The sequence below is a fragment of the Gymnodraco acuticeps genome, unplaced genomic scaffold, assembly GCF_902827175.1.
Source record: "Gymnodraco acuticeps unplaced genomic scaffold, fGymAcu1.1, whole genome shotgun sequence".
In the NCBI taxonomy this organism is placed as follows: Eukaryota; Metazoa; Chordata; class Actinopteri; order Perciformes; family Bathydraconidae; genus Gymnodraco; species Gymnodraco acuticeps.
This window is the reverse complement of record NW_022990023.1, coordinates 4,589,288-4,607,493: the sequence shown is the minus strand read 5'-3', so window position 1 is coordinate 4,607,493 and position 18,206 is coordinate 4,589,288. Positions and strand designations below refer to the sequence as shown.

At 42.7% G+C, this 18,206-nt stretch overlaps 1 protein-coding gene across 1 annotated transcript; it reads left to right on the top strand.

Annotated features, from left to right (window-relative positions):
* The first annotated feature begins 15 nt into the window (after positions 1-15).
* LOC117544857 (protein KIAA0556) lies at positions 16-18,197 on the top strand. The gene is given in 30 exon segments (XM_034214333.1): positions 16-135; positions 559-676; positions 2,153-2,241; positions 2,524-2,699; positions 3,400-3,512; positions 3,600-3,701; positions 3,851-4,000; positions 4,238-4,478; positions 4,724-4,855; positions 5,052-5,203; positions 5,720-5,817; positions 6,476-6,572; positions 6,680-6,889; positions 7,761-7,898; positions 8,620-9,035; positions 9,037-9,455; positions 10,116-10,874; positions 11,327-11,535; positions 11,697-11,775; positions 12,283-12,460; positions 12,735-12,900; positions 13,180-13,346; positions 13,433-13,497; positions 14,018-14,128; positions 14,422-14,561; positions 14,643-14,744; positions 15,098-15,258; positions 15,680-15,706; positions 16,023-16,108; positions 16,193-18,197. Coding segments are annotated over 29 exon segments (4,854 nt in total). The 5' UTR covers positions 16-135; positions 559-664; the 3' UTR covers positions 16,252-18,197.
* The last annotated feature ends 9 nt before the right edge of the window (positions 18,198-18,206 follow it).

Sequence of the window (18,206 nt, the reverse complement as noted above, 5' to 3'; positions counted from 1 at the left end):
ACTGATGCGGATCTTCCCATTGGTGGACATCTATCCTGGTTACCAACCAACACTACTCACTGGGCACATGAGAAAACAGAAAAACTCGTTTATTACAAAGCTAATGGCTGACAAAGTACCGTTATTACACGGACAGTAAGTCGTTCTCTAATATTTATTGGAACTAGAGGAAAATGTATGCGATAATATGAGCGCAGAAGCCTGTGTTTGTGTCATTTTATGTTGACTGGATACATGCTAATGCTAACTGCTGTAACTCAGTTTGTTGTTAGCATCAATGCTAACCAAGCTATGTTAACGTTCTCTGCTACAACGCCAGGAGTTCATTTGGAAATAGGCCGAAAAATGCTATTATTGTAGTGTTAAAACTGCAAAAAATGCCTAGCATGTTAGCTGTAAATGCCATTGAAATTAATATAACGTTTGTTGGCAAATAATATGTGACTGTTCTGCTGAATGTTCTTGCGGGTGGGGCGACATTTTAAACGCATTGAAGGTAATTGAGGTTTTATGTGACAGGTAACCTTGGGGTTATCCTCATCTGTGTTCCCTCTACAGCGGTGATCAAACGCTACACAGATTTTAATGATATTATTGGAGAAGCACCGGCCCGCTGCAAAATATGGGATAGGGTTAAGTGAAGAGCATCATCTGCAGCCACACAATGGATAACGAGGTAAGCAAGGACCGTTTTATGTAACCACTCATGTGCTCTGGTTCACATCATCTGTCATTTTACTCCAAGAAGCTTTCTATTACAGCAACCTTGCATGCCATGTTTACAGCAGTTCCCCCTCTTGTTTCTCTATTCTGTCACTAACAAGTGCTCTATTCTTCCTTCAATTTTCTTTGCTTCTCTTTTCCTGATTTTGACAGATCCTGTAGCCTAGTTGACTTGTAAGGGTTTTGTGATTTCTTTGTTCGTCTTGCATGATGGTTTTTAAAAGAAATACATGGAATGGCATGAGCTGTAGGTGACTGTTATGCAGACAACAATGTTGGCACATTTTGTCCAAATGACCACTGGTTATGGATCAAGGCTAATGTGATTTAAGACTTGTTCTTTTAATCTGGATGATTTCATAATAACCGAGTCCAGTATTCCCTAAACACAATTCTTATTGTCTTGTAAATCGTGGCTTTTATACACAAATGGTCAGTTTTTCATCTATCTGTAGTTACATGATATTTTAAGTAGTTTACATCGTAGTGTTGTGACATGTATTTCAAATGCTAGTTTGTGTGTAAGGGCTATAACTTCTTTATATTTCAATGACACATAATTGCAATATGTATCGGCTCTTGTCACTTTGTAACCACTGCTTTGCTCGCACCTAGTGAGAACAGGGTAGCATCGACTTTAAATGAAGAGCATGCATTTGACAGGGCGGTGGCATGAATTCATAAAAGTGTTGGAGTTACTCCACAGGGATTATGCCCCGTGCTGAGTCAGTACTTTCCCACTGTGTGTGCATATTTTTCATCCTTTAGCCTTTTGCTGTGATCACTATTTGCCACATCATCTCAACATGTAAAGTCTGCATGCCTTTAGAGTTAACTAAATATAGTTGTGATCAGGTCAGGACTCCCTGGAAGAAGAGATCTTGTATCTCAATGGGACATTCCTGGATAAATAAAGGATAAATAAAAAATCCCAAAACCGTCATTGTCTTAGGATGTTAACACAAATAACTATCTCAATCAGCCAACGCTTGAATCATCATGAGGCAAATGGATGACTGTATAAAGATCGATTCACCTGAGCTCCAGCAGTGTTAATGTATTATCAGTTCTTGTTGAGGGCCTGTAAGAAAACGTTGTATTTATATCTCATTTTAAACCTCACACTGACACTGACACCAAAGGCCCTAACACATTGCAAGTTACATAACTCTGTGTTGTCTATCTGCCATGCTCCGTTCTCGTCACATTGCATGTGCTGTGTTGATGCTTTATTTACTGACCGGGGGAGCAAGTTGTTTGCTTAGAATGTTCCATACAGAATAAAGTGGATATTGATTGTAGTCGGTGATCGTGAGTACTCGTGAAACAATGGAGTGTTTTGTGTCTGTTCTTTTCATCAAATAGCTGATGCAGGATGTTCTGACTCTGCATTGTGTGTGTTTGTGTACTCATGCTGGTTTTCTTTAAGGAGAGTCAGACATGCCAAGGAGAGAAGCAAGCCTCGGCTGTGGACGACACCCTGGATGAATATTTAATCTCCCTCCAGCAGAAAAACAGGTGAAGTGTGAGCATCGGCTGCTGGCGAGAGACAGATTGGATTTCACAGAGGAGACACACAACTGCTCTATTCCTATCACTGATGCTTAATAGGAGCACTGATTGGTCCCTTCCTTAATTGAGATCAACTCAATTAGTTTGTAAAATGTGGGATGGATGTCAGAATACCTTGAAAATGTCTCAAGTCTTCCTGTGAGTCTTGAAATGAGACCATAGCCCTCTCAAATATGTTATCTTTACTTTTAATTGTAGACGTAGAGACCATTTTTCTTTGCTTCTCAGGATCCTTAAGCGCCTTAAAGTCAAAGACCCCAGGCAGATTGAGTTGGAACAGCTCGAGCAAGGTTTTTCCATTTATCTTAACGGAGCCAATGCTGAAGCCAAGGCGAAGCAGACAAAGAGCTCCAACCACAAGTCTGTCACCTCCACACCCGCCTGGAGGCCTGCACGGGCAGCAGGTACCAAAATAAACCCACACTCAAAAGTAAAAAGCCTTATATAAGACCTCATTATTTTTGAACCGCCATTGTGCAGGGGGGGGAATTCTTCTTCTTCGTTTTTTTAGCCTTGTCTTTATCAATTTCCATCAGTAAAGACACACAAAAAATGCAAAGAATGTATCAATTAAATACAAAAGACAGTCTGACATGGCATCACCTAAATAATACAGTTAATACAAATACAAACACAGTGATAATTATAACATTTATAAATAAAACATTCAAAAATAATAACACTTCCTACTCTTCAAGGCCTCAGTCATAATTTAATTTGCCATCAAATGCATTAAAGGTTCCCAGAGGAATTAAAGGCCTTCTGTTTTCCTTTGCTAATATTCTTCCTGAGTCATTTTTACACTGTAACGTAAGGCCACATCATGCTACTAATACACACATTTCTGTTGCTTCTGTCATCTCTAGAGCATATGGAGTGTGAGTTAATAGCCACCACTTCTCTGCTTGTAGTTTGCCTGGTATGATCACATGCCCAGTCCCATTGAATAAATGATAGTGACAGTTCTAGCTGGCAGCCAGTTTCTCGGTCTTCCTCAATGTGCTGTGGACCATCTGCGCGTGTGACTGCGTGTTCCTTCTCCTCTGAGGCAATAGTCTGCTGCAAGCTGCTCATGTTCCTCTCCGTGCTGTTACTCATCGGCAGATGTCTGTCGGAGCGCCCACCAGTTAACCGAAGATAGCTGCGATCTGGAGGAGAACAGCAGGAAGAGGAGTCACACTGCTCCGGGAAAGGTCCAGAGGAAAGAATGGGCGCAGGTACTGACTACTTGGATATAATCATTGATTGTGCTTCAAAATTAAATATAAACACCTAAATGTTTTGCTTGTTTGTCATGCATGCAGGATTCTGTCAGGATTCGAACAGAGGAAGGACCAAGTGTGCAGATCTGCCCAGAAAAGCGCTACTCTGAAGATTTCGAGCCCTATGGAAGCATAGACATGGAGGTAGAGTGAGCAATCTCTACTAAGCCTGTGTGCGTGGGTGTTTTCTTTTTAAGGGGAGGGGCTATGTGTCAGATGCAGCTGTCTGTACTACTTAGCATCTCTCCATCTCTGCCATTTCCCCCTTTATCCAATCACCTGGTTCCAAACAGAGCTCCAGTCTGCGCTCACCTCGTAGTCCCCGCTCCCCGAGGGACCCCTGCAAGGTGTCGCGCTCCTTCAGCTCCAGGCATGAGAGCCAAGGAGGGCAAGCGAATCAGGAACACAATGAGAAAGTACTTCTCAACCTTGAGGAAGTGAAGGTGAGCAGAAGAAGAAATATGTCCAGTTTTAATTCATCCTGCCAAGGCGGCATGAGATGCGCTGAATCACCTTGATTTGTTTCATCCTCCTAGGTGTTGATTTATGACGTTTTTTTCAGGCACAAATCAGTGGAAAGCTTAAACTGTCAGCCGGCGTGTGTGTATGATTGTGCCTGTGAGTGCTTACTTTAATGACTGAATGCGTGCATGCATAAACGCTGACCTTTTGTAAACTAGGTGCTGCGCCGGAGCCTGGAGGTTAGCATGAGGCGGAGCAGCCGCGGCTCAGCGGGGGAGGAGTCAGACGAGGAGTGGGTGGAGGAGCAGATCGAGAGGGACGAGAGCACAGAGAGTCTGGATGAACTGGGGCTGCCTCTCTCCTCCTCAAAGTCCTCTTCCAACCCTCGCTCCAGCAGCTCCCACAGAGACTTTGACTCAGCAAACCTCATTGTCCTCGACTTTGGACCCTCAACTCAAGGTAGGCTTTAGCATCCGTTCATATGTAAATGAGTTATTGATTTTAAGAGTGGTTCCATCTCCCCCATATCTGCCTCATCAGCACTGACCTGTACACATGAAGAACGGGCAAATGTATTAGCTGCACAATTTAAATGTTGTTTTAGCTATCCCATGACTCTTTTATTTTGCTTACAAACTCACTTTATCACAACAAATTACTCACACAAGCAATTGTCCTCAGTTTTATCTTGTGTGTTATTTCAGGTCGTAAGATTGAACGCTCTCTGTCTGCAAAGAGAAGAGAAAACACTGACGCCTTTGTACCCACCAAGCCTATGTTGGTGAAGAGCAAAACATTAGATAGGCCGCCTTCCAAAGACAGCTGGGATTGTCAGAGTAAGTCTTTTACAAATAGATGAATGTTTATCAAGCTATTACATTTAAACTATAAAGTCAATAAACTCACTCATATATATGTCTGTACAGTAGATAGATCTGTTAGCTAGCATGGTTCTTTATTTATAAGACTCTAAGTATAAGTATATAGTATATAAGTCTAGACTCTAGACTTTATTATGGCTCCTTGCTTCAGGGCCAAGGAGTCGGGTGGAGAGGCCCCTGTCAGCCGCCAGAAAGGCTTCTGTGGAGGAGCGGGACCCGGAGGAGATGGCATGCAGGGTGCGCCAGGCCATCCAGAGAGAAAACGACCCCCTGCAGAGTCTGGAGCTCTTCAGCCGCAACACGGTCTGCCCGCCCCACACTGCGTATCCCACCTGTACTCTGTTCAAACTCATTGTTCTTTCTTTGGATGTATGATATAGGATAAATAACTGTGATTATTTTGACTTCAATTGAAAATGATACACGCTATTGAAGGGATTTGATCATTCCTTAATCATTATTTTCATTATAATTGAAATAAATATAAATATGATCATGGTGGGATTTTTTTTTTTTAAAGATCTGTAAAAACCATATCATTTCTTTAAGTACGCTGACACAAAGATGTAGGCTAGGGCATGAATGCAGCAACACAATACTTCATAAAAAAATACATTTACCTATATTTTGATATTAAATGTTGTTTATTTGTGCAGCCATAGTTAACAGATGTTTTCATTCCAATCCAGATATTTATTTTGAATTTCCAACAATAACAGCACATGTGTTGAATGTTATTTGAATATAGTGTCACAGATTTGACATGTAACCTCTGCCCTTAAAGCTTATCTATGTTCTTTTTGCTTCCTCTTCATCCAGGGCCGGGGACACCAGCTGACGAATGACTTAGCGCACAACGACAAAGATGAGAACAGTGTCAGTGTGGCCATGCAGAGAATCACGCTCATGGGCCACGGGTAAGCACACAAAATATGGCACCTCTATACAGATACTGTTGTGTAGATATATCAGGCTTATAAGTGATAAAAGGACACTTTGTACTTGTGGTACATCCTTTAGTGTCAGGAAAAGCATAACAGTGTTTTATAGAAACTAATACACGCTGAAATTGATGGTGTTAATACTCTCTGACCTTGAGGAAGTATTTATTAGTGTAGCGACCTCAGTGCTCAGCCATCCCTCACCTTTCACATGAAGGGTAGCCACCATAGACAAACCTGCAGAGCTGAGTGTAAAGGAATATTTTAGTCTGATGCTTAGCTGACCTGAGAAACTTCACGAGTGACTACTCTTTCTCTGTGTGGGGGAGGGGTACTGCCCGCTCAGACAGAGTTTCTTTGTCTGTTCATCTGTAATCGATTAGGGGAAAAGGCGGGCTGTTTGGACCCCTCCTTTAAAAGATATATAGAGATGTTTCTGTCTTTTGTGTTTAGAGTTAATTTTGGCAGCTTGCATGGAACAGTGCGAGTTGCTTTGTTAATCCTCCGGCCGTTTGTCTCTCAATAAATATCAGTGTATTGACAGGCGAATCCAGTTTCACTCATTTCATGATTGGCTCAACATTGCTGCAAAGAAGTTTTTACTTCACACTGAGGATGTAATCTTTTTGTTCAGGGAACAACAGAAACTGCTGAAAGCCTTGGAAAATCTTGAAGCAGGACCCAGCGACAACATTCCTCCGAGTCTCAAAACAGACCCTAACAAGCAACTGGTGAGTCAGTCGCATCGTCTCGCAGTGAATAATCCCAACACTGCTGGGTGTGATGGAGACATTAGTGTACAGGAGCCCTTGTGAATGTTCTGTGCTTTTCATCCCAGACAAGGCTGTCCTCGACGGAGGTCGCCCCTGCATTGTATGTTACCATGGAGATCCTATCAAACTGGGGGAGCGCGCTGCAGGTCGGGCTGACTGAGCTGCAGTTCTTCTGCCTCAGAAACAAGAAGCTCTATGTGTCTCCTCACGACCTCGACATCAGGAACGCTGACTACCCCGGGAATCTGGGGGCGCTCGTTAACGGAAAGGTCAAGGTGAGCGTGTGCTCCTTCTGCCACCGTCATCACAAATGCTAATTATCCGTCAAAAAAAGACAGTAGACCATTTGACGGCAACATATATATCTTTGCTATATCCTGGGACAGATACCCTGTAAACAAATCTGGGTCATCTGCCTCTTAATTGATTTGAACCAGCCCAAAAGGCAAAACAACCAATCAGAGCTCCAGAGACTCTAACTCAGTGTCTATTTCTCATCTCAAATCATTTCATAAACATATATTAGTGTAATTCTTAGCTGTAGAATATAAGAGTTTGCTTGAGCCATTGGCAGAGCTTGGTTTTGTCTCAACTGTTTTCAACACAATCACAAACCATATTATTTAAACGGCTCAACAGTACCCTAAAATATATTTCTGAAAACATTTGAGGCAGAAAATGGACAAAGCAGAAAACAAAATCTTCATTCATATTTAATCAGCGCGGCCTAGTTGGACAGTTTGAGCTGAATCCACCAGCAGTAAGCACGCCGAGTCTCCTCGCCTCTGATTGGTTGTTTCCATTCGGCAACAGTGAAATCTCTCAAATGCCTTTAAAGCAGTGGGGGGGGGTGGCAGAGGAACCAGATGTTGTCATAGATTATCTGTGTCATGCATTACTACCAGGATATAGTTACAGCAAATATGTTATTTGTCTTAAAGTTAGCATCTACCATTTGAACTATGGCTTGGTTCCAGTAGGCCTTCTCACTAAACAAGCACGCACAATTATATGGCTCTGAAACTTTGACAGCTAAATGGGATGCAGCCCACATTTTACACCTGCCTTTTTTGTAAAATACTTATTATTTACCAGTTTCAGGTTAAGACATTTTGCTTATTTTTGTCTCTTCCTCTGGTTTGACAGACCACCAAAGAGCGTCACATGTGGATGTGTCCGTTCCACCCCCCCATCCAGCTCTACTTCGTCATCAGGAACACGGAGCGCTCCCCAGACTTTGGAATATCTCGCATCAAAATCTGGAACTACAACAAAAGCCTCAATGTATGTGCTTTTGATTTTTGTGTCATGACAGCTTCTGATTTATCCCCCTTTGAGTTTGGAGATTATTCACTTATTATGCACTAAAGCTCATAAACACAACATGCCTGTGTGTTGTCACTATAATACGGGCGGCTGTATTGGCGTGGTGCCGTCATGGGGAGGGTTTCTCTTTAATGATTGGCCGGCTGAGCTGCCAGTCAGACTGTCCAAATGTGGAACAGAGAGAGATTAGCCCCAGAGGATTAGTGTTGGGGAGTCGCAGGCTTTCTGCCTCTCACTGCTGATCATAGAGGGGTGCAAAGACCCCATCTTATCTCTATGTTACTTCAACTTGATATTGTTACTTGAACCTGGAAGGTAAGGAGCAGCTAGTGGGGAACAGGTTCTATGTTTACCCGTGTTATGCTAGTTTACTATCTGTAGGAGTAAGCAGATTCTAATTGGGCTTTAGCCATGACTTGTGTCTGTGAGAGCGCTAATTACTGCTAGCTTGGAGAGTTCTTACTGCATGCGATCAGTAAATTGATCAATAGGGAATGTTTGAAATTTCACAAGAGCTCTACTTTTTTGGATGTTGTGCTTTTGGGTTTGCAGCTTTTGTTGCACTCAAAATATAACATGAGATCTTTCTAGTTATATTTTGTAATGCTAAACATTTGCAGTTAATATTAATGAACCTGACTGTATGTTGTGTTCAATTGAAGTTCTGTTTCTTCTGCAGGATCTTGACATTGGTGCCCGCCATATAAAGCTGTACCTCAACAGCACGTTGGTGTTTGAAGGAGAGCTGGAGAAGGGCTGCGCTAACCAGGTATTTGACTACAGCACCACCGTTGACCTCCAGGATTTCCAGGTTTCGGACTCCGTGTTCTCCAGCCCTGTGTCTTCAGGACACAACCTGCGGGGTGCCAGCCCCCAGCGCCATGAAGACAGGAAGGGTGGGGATGGCAGCAGCACCCAAAACCACCACAGTTGGAATCCACAGCCATCAGACGCAGGTATCCACGCTATGTTAGACATGCAGGAGAAACCACACCCTCTGCTGCCCCCCATCGCTCCACCTGTTGGGGTTTCACCCTCCGCTCATCGCTCCTCCACACAAAGAAACTCTTTTGATCTGTCCGCCCCAGAGGAGCCCGCCTGCACCCATGGAGCAGACGGTCACCACCCAGCCGTCCTCCTCCAGGGTGGCCCCCCAGTGGCTGCAGCCGCTGAACAGAGGAGCTCCAGAAGGCTGCGAGGCCAGCAGAGAAAGGCCCCGATGGCTGGTGCCGCAAAACTCCGTGGAGCCCAAATCTCCGACAGCCTCATCCTCCTCACTGCTCCCGGAGCTGCCGTGCAACCCGGGGCGAGTGTGCAGGGGGTCGGAGAGGACGTCGAACGGGGCTCAGTGGAAAGGAGACTCTTTGGATCTGAGCTGCGACCTGCTGGAGGAGCTGGCTGAGCAAGCGGCAGACAAACCTGTCAGCGGACGCAGGAGCTCATTCAGAAACACTGCAGCCACTGGCAGGCAGACGGAGGAGCAGCAGCTCAGAGCTACAGCACTGTCAAACACTGGTAGGAAGGTTTTCAAATGATGATACACAAAGGGACACATTTGAACTAATAAGGCTATCACACCTCTGCAAATTAATATTCTCTTCATAATGATAACACAATTTGCAAACAAGGAATCAGAAAAGAGACTGATCAAATATCATGTTGGGACTATTTTAAGTCCCTGGAAGCACATGTGTAGCACCATGTGACGACTGTCATTTGATTGGTTGATAAATGACAAGGGCCTGTAGTGATATTAGTTTGCCAGAGGCCCCACACTTCACCAAACTGAGTAGAGGTCTTTTTGTACTGGCATTTGTGCCGGGTAATGATTGCCTAACCCTTCTGCAGATTTACTTTTGTTATGTTATTCTTTAAATGATCAAGTTGTTTGTTATGAAATGTTGAAAAAACTGGGACGAGAAAATGTAAATACGACTACATTAAATGAACTATTACAATTAAAGGTTTACACAGGTACTCGCACTTCTCAGGGATCCTGTACTTGTATGTTTTTCTTTCTTTCTCTTTAAACACATGTTAAAATAGTATTATTTGAAATGTATTAAATGAACAACTAGGACATGTTTAGTGTTTGGCATATTTGATGATGTGAAGTCATCAGTCATAATTTCCTGTGGCCTGGTTACTAATGAAAGATCTGTGTGTATTCTCCAGAGGAGCCGATGCCATTGAGCTCTCGCAGGAGGCCGTGCTCCTCTCTGCTGCACAGCCAGCAGGACGACACCCTCAGGGAGTCCTGGGACTCTCTCACCAAGTTCAAACAATGCCAACGCGGACGCATCTCCAACATGGGCTTTGAGGGCGACATCTTCGACGAGTTCCTCCAGCGCCAGGGACGCGGTCCCCCCACACTCCCAGTAAGCCCCTCCACAGCCCCCAGGAGCCCTCGGTCCCCCTTCACCCTTCAGGGGGCAATGTGTGAGGGCCCTGATGATGATCTGAGCATGGAGAGGGAGGAGGAGTTTGAGATCCCGGTGCTGCCACAGGGCTCCAGGCTGGTCATCAACATCCTCTCCACCTGGGGGGATCGCCACTACGTGGGCCTCAACAGCCTGGAGGTGTTCAGTTCCAGCGGGGAACCTCTACGCCCGGCTCACATCCGCGCTGACCCCCCAGACATCAACATTCTGCCCGCATACGGCAAAGATCCACGCGTGGTCACTAACCTGATCGACGGAGTAAATCGCACACAGGATGACATGCATCTCTGGCTGGCGCCCTTCACCCCCGGTCGAAGCCACACCATCATCCTGGACTTCGGAGCGCCGTACCAGGTGGCCATGATCCGAGTGTGGAACTACAACAAGTCACGCATTCACTCCTTCAGAGGGGTGAAGGAGGTGGAAATGCTGCTGGATGGAAGGTGCATCTTCAGGGGAGAGATCGCAAAGGCCTCTGGGACGCTGTCTGGAGGTAGCTCAACAGAAAGGCCTTTCATTTTTGTAATGTTCTTTGTGTGGTAATTAAAAATGTAGAGTTGACATTTTAAAATGTCTCGGTAAAAAGAAAGTTTGTCTCCTATCAAATGAGTAAAAATACACATAGACAGGAGAAAAACGTACACACTTCTGGTACTGGTTAATCTTGCTCTATCCAATGACTGCGATGTCAGCATTACTTTTAAATTCAACCCCACTTGTTTCAACAAATAAATCCAATGTTAATGTAATTATTATATATGATAACACTGGTGTTAAACATCATTAGATTTGGAGAAGAGATCATTATGACTTGTTTAGGACATAATAAATTGGGATTTTGGACTGGAGTACGAAAACGTGACTTTGCAAAACAATGACTTGATCCGGCTTCTGGTGTTACTTTTGATCAACTTTTCCTTCTTTCTCACTCCGCTGTCACCTCAGAGTTGGACCAGTTTGGTGACACCATCCTCTTCACCACTGACGATGAGATCCTGGAGGCGATGTCTCGTTATGATGAAACCTTCCTGAGTGAGGGCGAGGGTCCTGAGAGCCTGGTTTCTGAGGAGGAGCTGCAGAGACCCCGCACCGCTGACGGAGAGGGAGAGGAAAGACCCTTCACACAGGCCGGCTTCAGAGAGGAAGACCTCAAAGTAAGGAGATGCTTTATCAACAGAGGGAACAGGATTTTGTAGAAGTACTCAGTGTTTTCCTATTAACTTGACTATTGTTAAACTATTGATTCCCTATAATGTCAGAGCGATAACTAATCAAAGACTCAAAAACATCCCACATATCTTATTCTCTGTCTTAGTTGAAGCTCCACCTCAACCCCACTGTGAGACAGTCTGAGGAGAACATGGATCATATTTTTGGGATGTACACGGGAAAGTGTGAGTAGATGATACGATATACTTTATTGTCTCCGTAAGGAAATTTGTTCTGGACTCCGTCCTGCAGTTCCGTATACAAACATAATAAACACTCAAATACACATATCATCACTCATGCACCGTTTGCACAAACACAATACACAGACGCACATACTGACAAGTGCGACCTATTGCACAAGCCTCATTGCCAACATTTAAAAGTATATTACATTACATGTGAGTGTTAAGAGGCTTAATGGACACAGCTGGAATTCTGAGTGGAGTAATAATGGACTGCTCATATATGTTTTGGAGAGATGGATGTTTTTTGACCCCCATCATTTCCATAGCAGTCTGTACCAGGCGAGCGATCTGTGACTTTGACTGCACTGTCAAGTTACCATACCAGGCAGTGATACCATATCTTATGATGCTCTCCAACACTGCATGATAAAACAAATGATCAGCATCACATGATCAGCTCTTTGTTGTATGGATACTTATATAAGCTCTCTCCCTCCACCCCAGGCCTTAGACTGGAGCTGGTGATGACCTGGGGGGACTCGCACTACATGGGGCTGACAGGCCTGGAGGTGGTGGGGCAGGATGGAGAGGGTCTACCTCTAGACCTCAGTATGATGGCCGCCTCACCCCGGGACCTCAACGACCTGCCGGATTACGAGAATGACCTGCGCACGCTTGATAAGTACGGCCGACACGATATGCAGAGAATGTTGAATGACATTTGACACTTTATTCATATACACAGCAGTAGAAGCTGTAGTCAAATACATGTTTTTAATGAATTATCCTTCTAGTTTTTTGTAGAAAGTCAGATTTATTGATTTCAATTTCATTCTATTAATTATACTTGGCACCATACTGTACAATAACATTGTTGATTTGTTGAACTTGCAGGTGTTACACATTGCAAGCTGTCTGTGCACACGTGTGTAAATGTGTCTGTTTTCGTTACCCAGGCTTATAAATGGCCACAACATTACGACTGATGACCAGCACATGTGGCTGATCCCTTTCTCCTATGGAGAGCCGCACACCCTGAACATAACGTTCAACAAGACCCAGACCATCGCTGGACTCCGAATCTGGAACTACAACAAGTCCCCTGAGGACTCCTACAGAGGGGTGAGACACTCACACTGTTTGCTATTATATATATTATATACAAAAAAATGCAATTTCTCTTTAAATAATGAGTGAACTGTATATATATAACAATATAATACTGCACACAATAAACTGAAGCAACTAATCTATATGGTTAATTACAGTCCTTCAGGTGGAGCCAGAGATCTTTTTTTTCCGGAGCGATGTATTCATTATAGTTGTATTAGTAGAAATGTTATATTCAAGAGATTTCAAGGAACACACAACACATAAAAAATGTCCCTGTCTTTGGTTCAGTTGAAGATGATCCATGTGTTTATGGATGAAGTTGCCGTCTCTCCATCGGAGGGCTTCCTGATCAGGAAAGGTCCTGGAAACTGTCACTTTGACTTCGCCCAGGAGCTGCTCTTCGTAGATTTCCTCCAGACGCCCACCGACAACAAGAGTGCAGAGGACTACCACAGGTACGAGACATTCATTTAGTTTGCATTTATTGACGAAGCTTGAAAGCTGCATTTCCTAATTTACAATGTTGTTGTCTCTAATTCAGAGGAAGCTCTAAGAAACAGGAACTGGCCAGCATGGACTATGAAGCTCCCATCATGCCTTGTGGATGTATCCTAACATGATTTCCCGCTGTGTGCATTGTCAGTCAAATATTTGGATTAGACAGTCGTTAGTTTGCAAATTAAAACATTTGATTTGTTAGGCCACGCCATATTAATCAAACTTGATTAGAGCATTTGATCTACAAGCTGTAGATTGATGTTGTAAATTGATTGATTAATTGGATTTATAAAATGTCAGAATAATGTACTTTAAGATTACCCTTTGGATTTGGACTGTCAGTCTGATTAATGTCAAATAAAGGATCAGTTCTGATGTTCTTTACAGGTGAGGACTGTCAAAGGACTTAAACAAAAATACACTCATTAGTTTACTACATAGTGAGCAGTACATTGGGATTTCTGAGACTTATTGGTGTATTAGTGATAATGGGGTTGATATTTTCAAACCCTCAGATGAAATATTGCAGGGTAAATATAGTGTAGTGATGAATGATTTTGGACACTGCTCAGGATGAGTTCTGTACATGGGGTTTCATGTTGTTTATTCCTTGACCTTCACCCGTCAGTCATCTTTCAGCTGCAGCTGCTGACCACCTGGGGAGACCCGTACTACATCGGCCTCAACGGCCTCGAATTTTATGACCAGAACCACGAGAAGATCCGTCTCAGTGACAACAGTATCCTTTCTCATCAGTTCGACCTTCATACATCGATATATAATCCTTTATCTTTTGCACAGTTAGGAAATGGTAGTGTAAATCCACAAATACTGGGTTTAGATGGCCTAAAGTCACACATGTACAAATATTCAACTCTGTCTAAAGGTATTAATTTTAAAACCTAACCTGATGCAATAACTGCTACACTATCAACCAATTGTATTAGATGGACGCATACACGTAGTTGGTAAATCATTAATAGTTTCTGCAGGAGTATTAATGTGTCTGCTCCTCAACATTATCCCTCCCAGACATCGCTGCTTTTCCAGACAGTGTGAATGTGCTGGACAATGTGAGCGGTGATGTGAGGACTCCAGATAAATTAATAGACGGAGTCAACAGTACCCACGATGGAAGATACATGTGGTTAGCCCCGGTGCTCCCTGGACTGGTGAGCATTTCAGACAGAGTGCCTTCACTTCACACACTCAGAGCAGAGTGCATCGTAAGTGTATCGATTGTTTCCTCATAGGTGAACCGCGTGTACGTCATCTTCGATCAGCCGGTGACGGTGTCCATGATCAAACTGCAGAACTACTCAAAGACGCCACAAAGGGGAGTGAAGGAGTTTGGGGTAAGCCTCTTTTTTCTGCTTTGACCTAGAAAAACATTTACATTCAATCTCAATCTTTATTTATTTATATAGCACATTTAAAACAACCTTCAGTTGACCAAAGTGCTGTACAGGCAGTAACTACAATATTAAATAACACAATGGGAGTACAATAATAAAACAATAATAAAAAACATAATAAAAAGCACAATAACTAGAAACATATACAAAAACAAAACAAAACAAAAAAACACACAAATATAAAAATGTAATGTTCAACTAGTATTAAAAGCCAGTGCAAAGAGGTGAGTTTTTAGCTGGGATTTAAAAAGTTCACATTCAAACTTCAAGCAACAATCTGTCTCTGTGTACAGCTGCTGGTGGACGACCTCCTGGTGTATAACGGCATCTTGGACTGTGTTAGCCACGTGGCTCGAGGCATTCTGCCCACCTGTGACCCCGTGGTGCCGTACCACACCATCCTCTTCACCGACAACGCCTACATCGCACACCGCGAGAGGAACACTGTCATCAGGTACCCTGGATATTTAGGATGTAGATATATTATTGAATATCGGTCGTACAATTTCCTTTTACGAAAACATACCGAATCTTTATTCTGGCTAACAATTTTGAGAGGCTGAACAAAGCTTTTCCTGTCTTTTTTTGCATGAGAAATTACTTTTACAATTAATTTATTTTCCTCCGCCACAGGCTAGCCTATACAGAAACAAACAACCTATCTTTACAGAAAGACAAGGTTACTTGAATGCATCTTTTTGATAGACAAAGAAAACTTGTTTCTGTTATCTGTCTCGTCCTCTGACCAAAGGTTTAACATGTTCGATACACACTATGTGTAGATATATACTAAATTGAGAAAGAAGGTTGGATCAAACCTCATTCTCCTGAGCGGTGAGTTGTTTTGAACACAGGTGTGCTCTTCTCCACTCCAGCCCCCGCGGCGGCAGACACCTCCAACAGTGAGTAACAGTCTGTGAACGCCCCGTGTCAGCACCTCCCTGTGGTCAACCCCTGTATTAAAGAATGCCCCAGTTCCCTCAAACGTCCCCCAGTCATGCCACACCTTCCTTACCACACACCCAAGTTGTGATGCCTCTGCCCCCCCCCCCCTTCTCTCTCCTCTGTTACGTATCCTTGGTCTCAAGGCCTGGACCTGCTGGCTTCAAGCTTTGTTATCAGTCAGATCTCCATGTTGTGTAATTCCTGTTTTTCCACTAGCGCAGCAAATTAGCTAACTTGTATCCGCTGTGTCTTCGTTTTCTCTCTGTTTTGCAGTAATTACGTGGAGGACCAGGATGTGAAGATGACCAATGAGAATCACATAGTCCATCATAACAAGAAGAAGCAGACAGCAGATCCAGGTGGGTCAGGGAAACTATTTAAATAGCCTATTTTTTTAATGTAATAATTATTAAATCAAATATATTTGTTCTACCTCAATGCAGCTCTTCGGCCTAAAACCTGCATGACTGACGGTGGGAAACACGGAAAGAGGAGGTACTGACAGACAAAAAAACAGACTGATGTGGATTCACTGCTCAAACAAAGAAAACTGAATTAAACAGGAGGAACTATGGCTGACTTTTAAGCTCGCTTTTTGGTGGGTCACTTGAAAACTTTCTTAACTTTAACACCGAAAGCAGCCACGGTTTGTTATGGCGACTTCAAAGTGTCTCACGTAGTCCTCACTGAAGAGATACCAATGGGTTTGCTCACACACGCACGCACACATGCACACACATGCACACACACACTAGATTCCACTTTATGGTTGGATCGCTCTCCTCTCCCCCTACACTTGTTATTCTGAACACGTACTGTATTGTTGCCCCCCCCCCACAGTGCCAGGATGAACCTATAAGGCTGTTTTTTTTTATCAGCCCTATTATTGTGCCTCGTACTAAACACTATATCTGTGGCTGCTACTTGTGACTCTTGTGCTGCATATTTAAATGCTGCTCGTGGCGTGAAAATACCTTATTAAAAAAGAAATAGCTCCAAGGCCACGTGAAAACACTATCAGGATATGGCCAATGCTACGGTTTTATGTGAATAGAGTGGTGCAGGAATGAGTCCTAAAATCTGGTAATAAGTTAGCATTTGACCACTTCCGGTTCCCTTGTCTTAAACTCAATGTTTTTGGTTAGATGCCTGAAATAAGTTCCGTGGTAACACCCATTTAAGGTTTTTTAATATGTTCTTAAACCTGATATACATCAGTAAACGCACCACTTGTGAATTGTCATACTAGAATGTGAATAACTGAGATTAGTATACGTCACGTCGGTCGAACACGAGACTATTCATTTTGCTTCAAAAATTAAGTACCATAAAAGTGTGTTTGCCACAGAGCTTATTTACTACAATATTCAGAAATCAGAAAATAGATTTTTGTCAATGGAAACCTTACGATATGCGATGCTAACTTTCTTGTCGGCCCACAAAAACACGTCATCACTGCACCGCTCTATTGTGTTCACTGGTGATGATCTTTAAAAACTAGCTAACACTCCCAGCAGTTCACAAACCAATGCTATGCAGAAGCTAATTTATATCTATTAACAGTTTATATCTGTCGGCTACTATATTTCAAAGCCTAACAGTAATACTTGGGGAAGTGCTTCGACTGAGCTTTTCACCTTTTTAAAAAGATTTATATCGAAGGCTGAAGTAGTTAGTTGAAATCAGTACAGTGGTCCGATTTTTGTACAGTTCAACTTGAAGCTGTCCACACTTGAATCTTCGATATACATTTGGCTTTACAAAATTAGGGTCAGTCTATATTTTTCTGCTTTGCGTCAGGTAGAAAAACTTGTTTGCAATCCAAGTGACCTTTATCCAAGTTGCTCTTTAAGGTAGATGTTATGGAGGCAAACATTTCATGAACCAGTAAAAGTCATTTAGTTCGAAAAAAATCTACATTTGCCATTTAAATTTCAAGTAGAGTCAGTAACAGGCAACTTCTAATATGCAAATACTATAAACTTACCTCAAATTGAGAAGGTTAATGTTCAAAAAGGGATTCATCTGATTCTACCTTCACTATAATACTTAATAGTTGGTGTCGTACATTCATTATTCAATATTTACTGTTCTAACTTGTTGCATGGGAGAGTCTCTTCAGCATTAGCCGTTGTTATCATCTTAAAATGTTAGACATTTGTGTTTGGAGGAGTTTCTACTGCTTCATTGAGCCCCAATGTATATCAACTATTTTATACTCCTCACTCATGATGGGAGTAATTGTATATGAAATGCAGTTTTATGTATTTAATTTCCGCGTGTCCTACAGCAACAATGGTCACCACTCTGTGTCTGCTCTGTAGGGTGGTGGCTGTTATTGTATGTGTGGCATTTAGTGTTTTGAAATATTTAATTATTTTTCTAATATTGATTACATATGTATATTTGATGTAGGTTTATTTGAAATGAATAAAATGTAAGCAAATATCTGGAAAA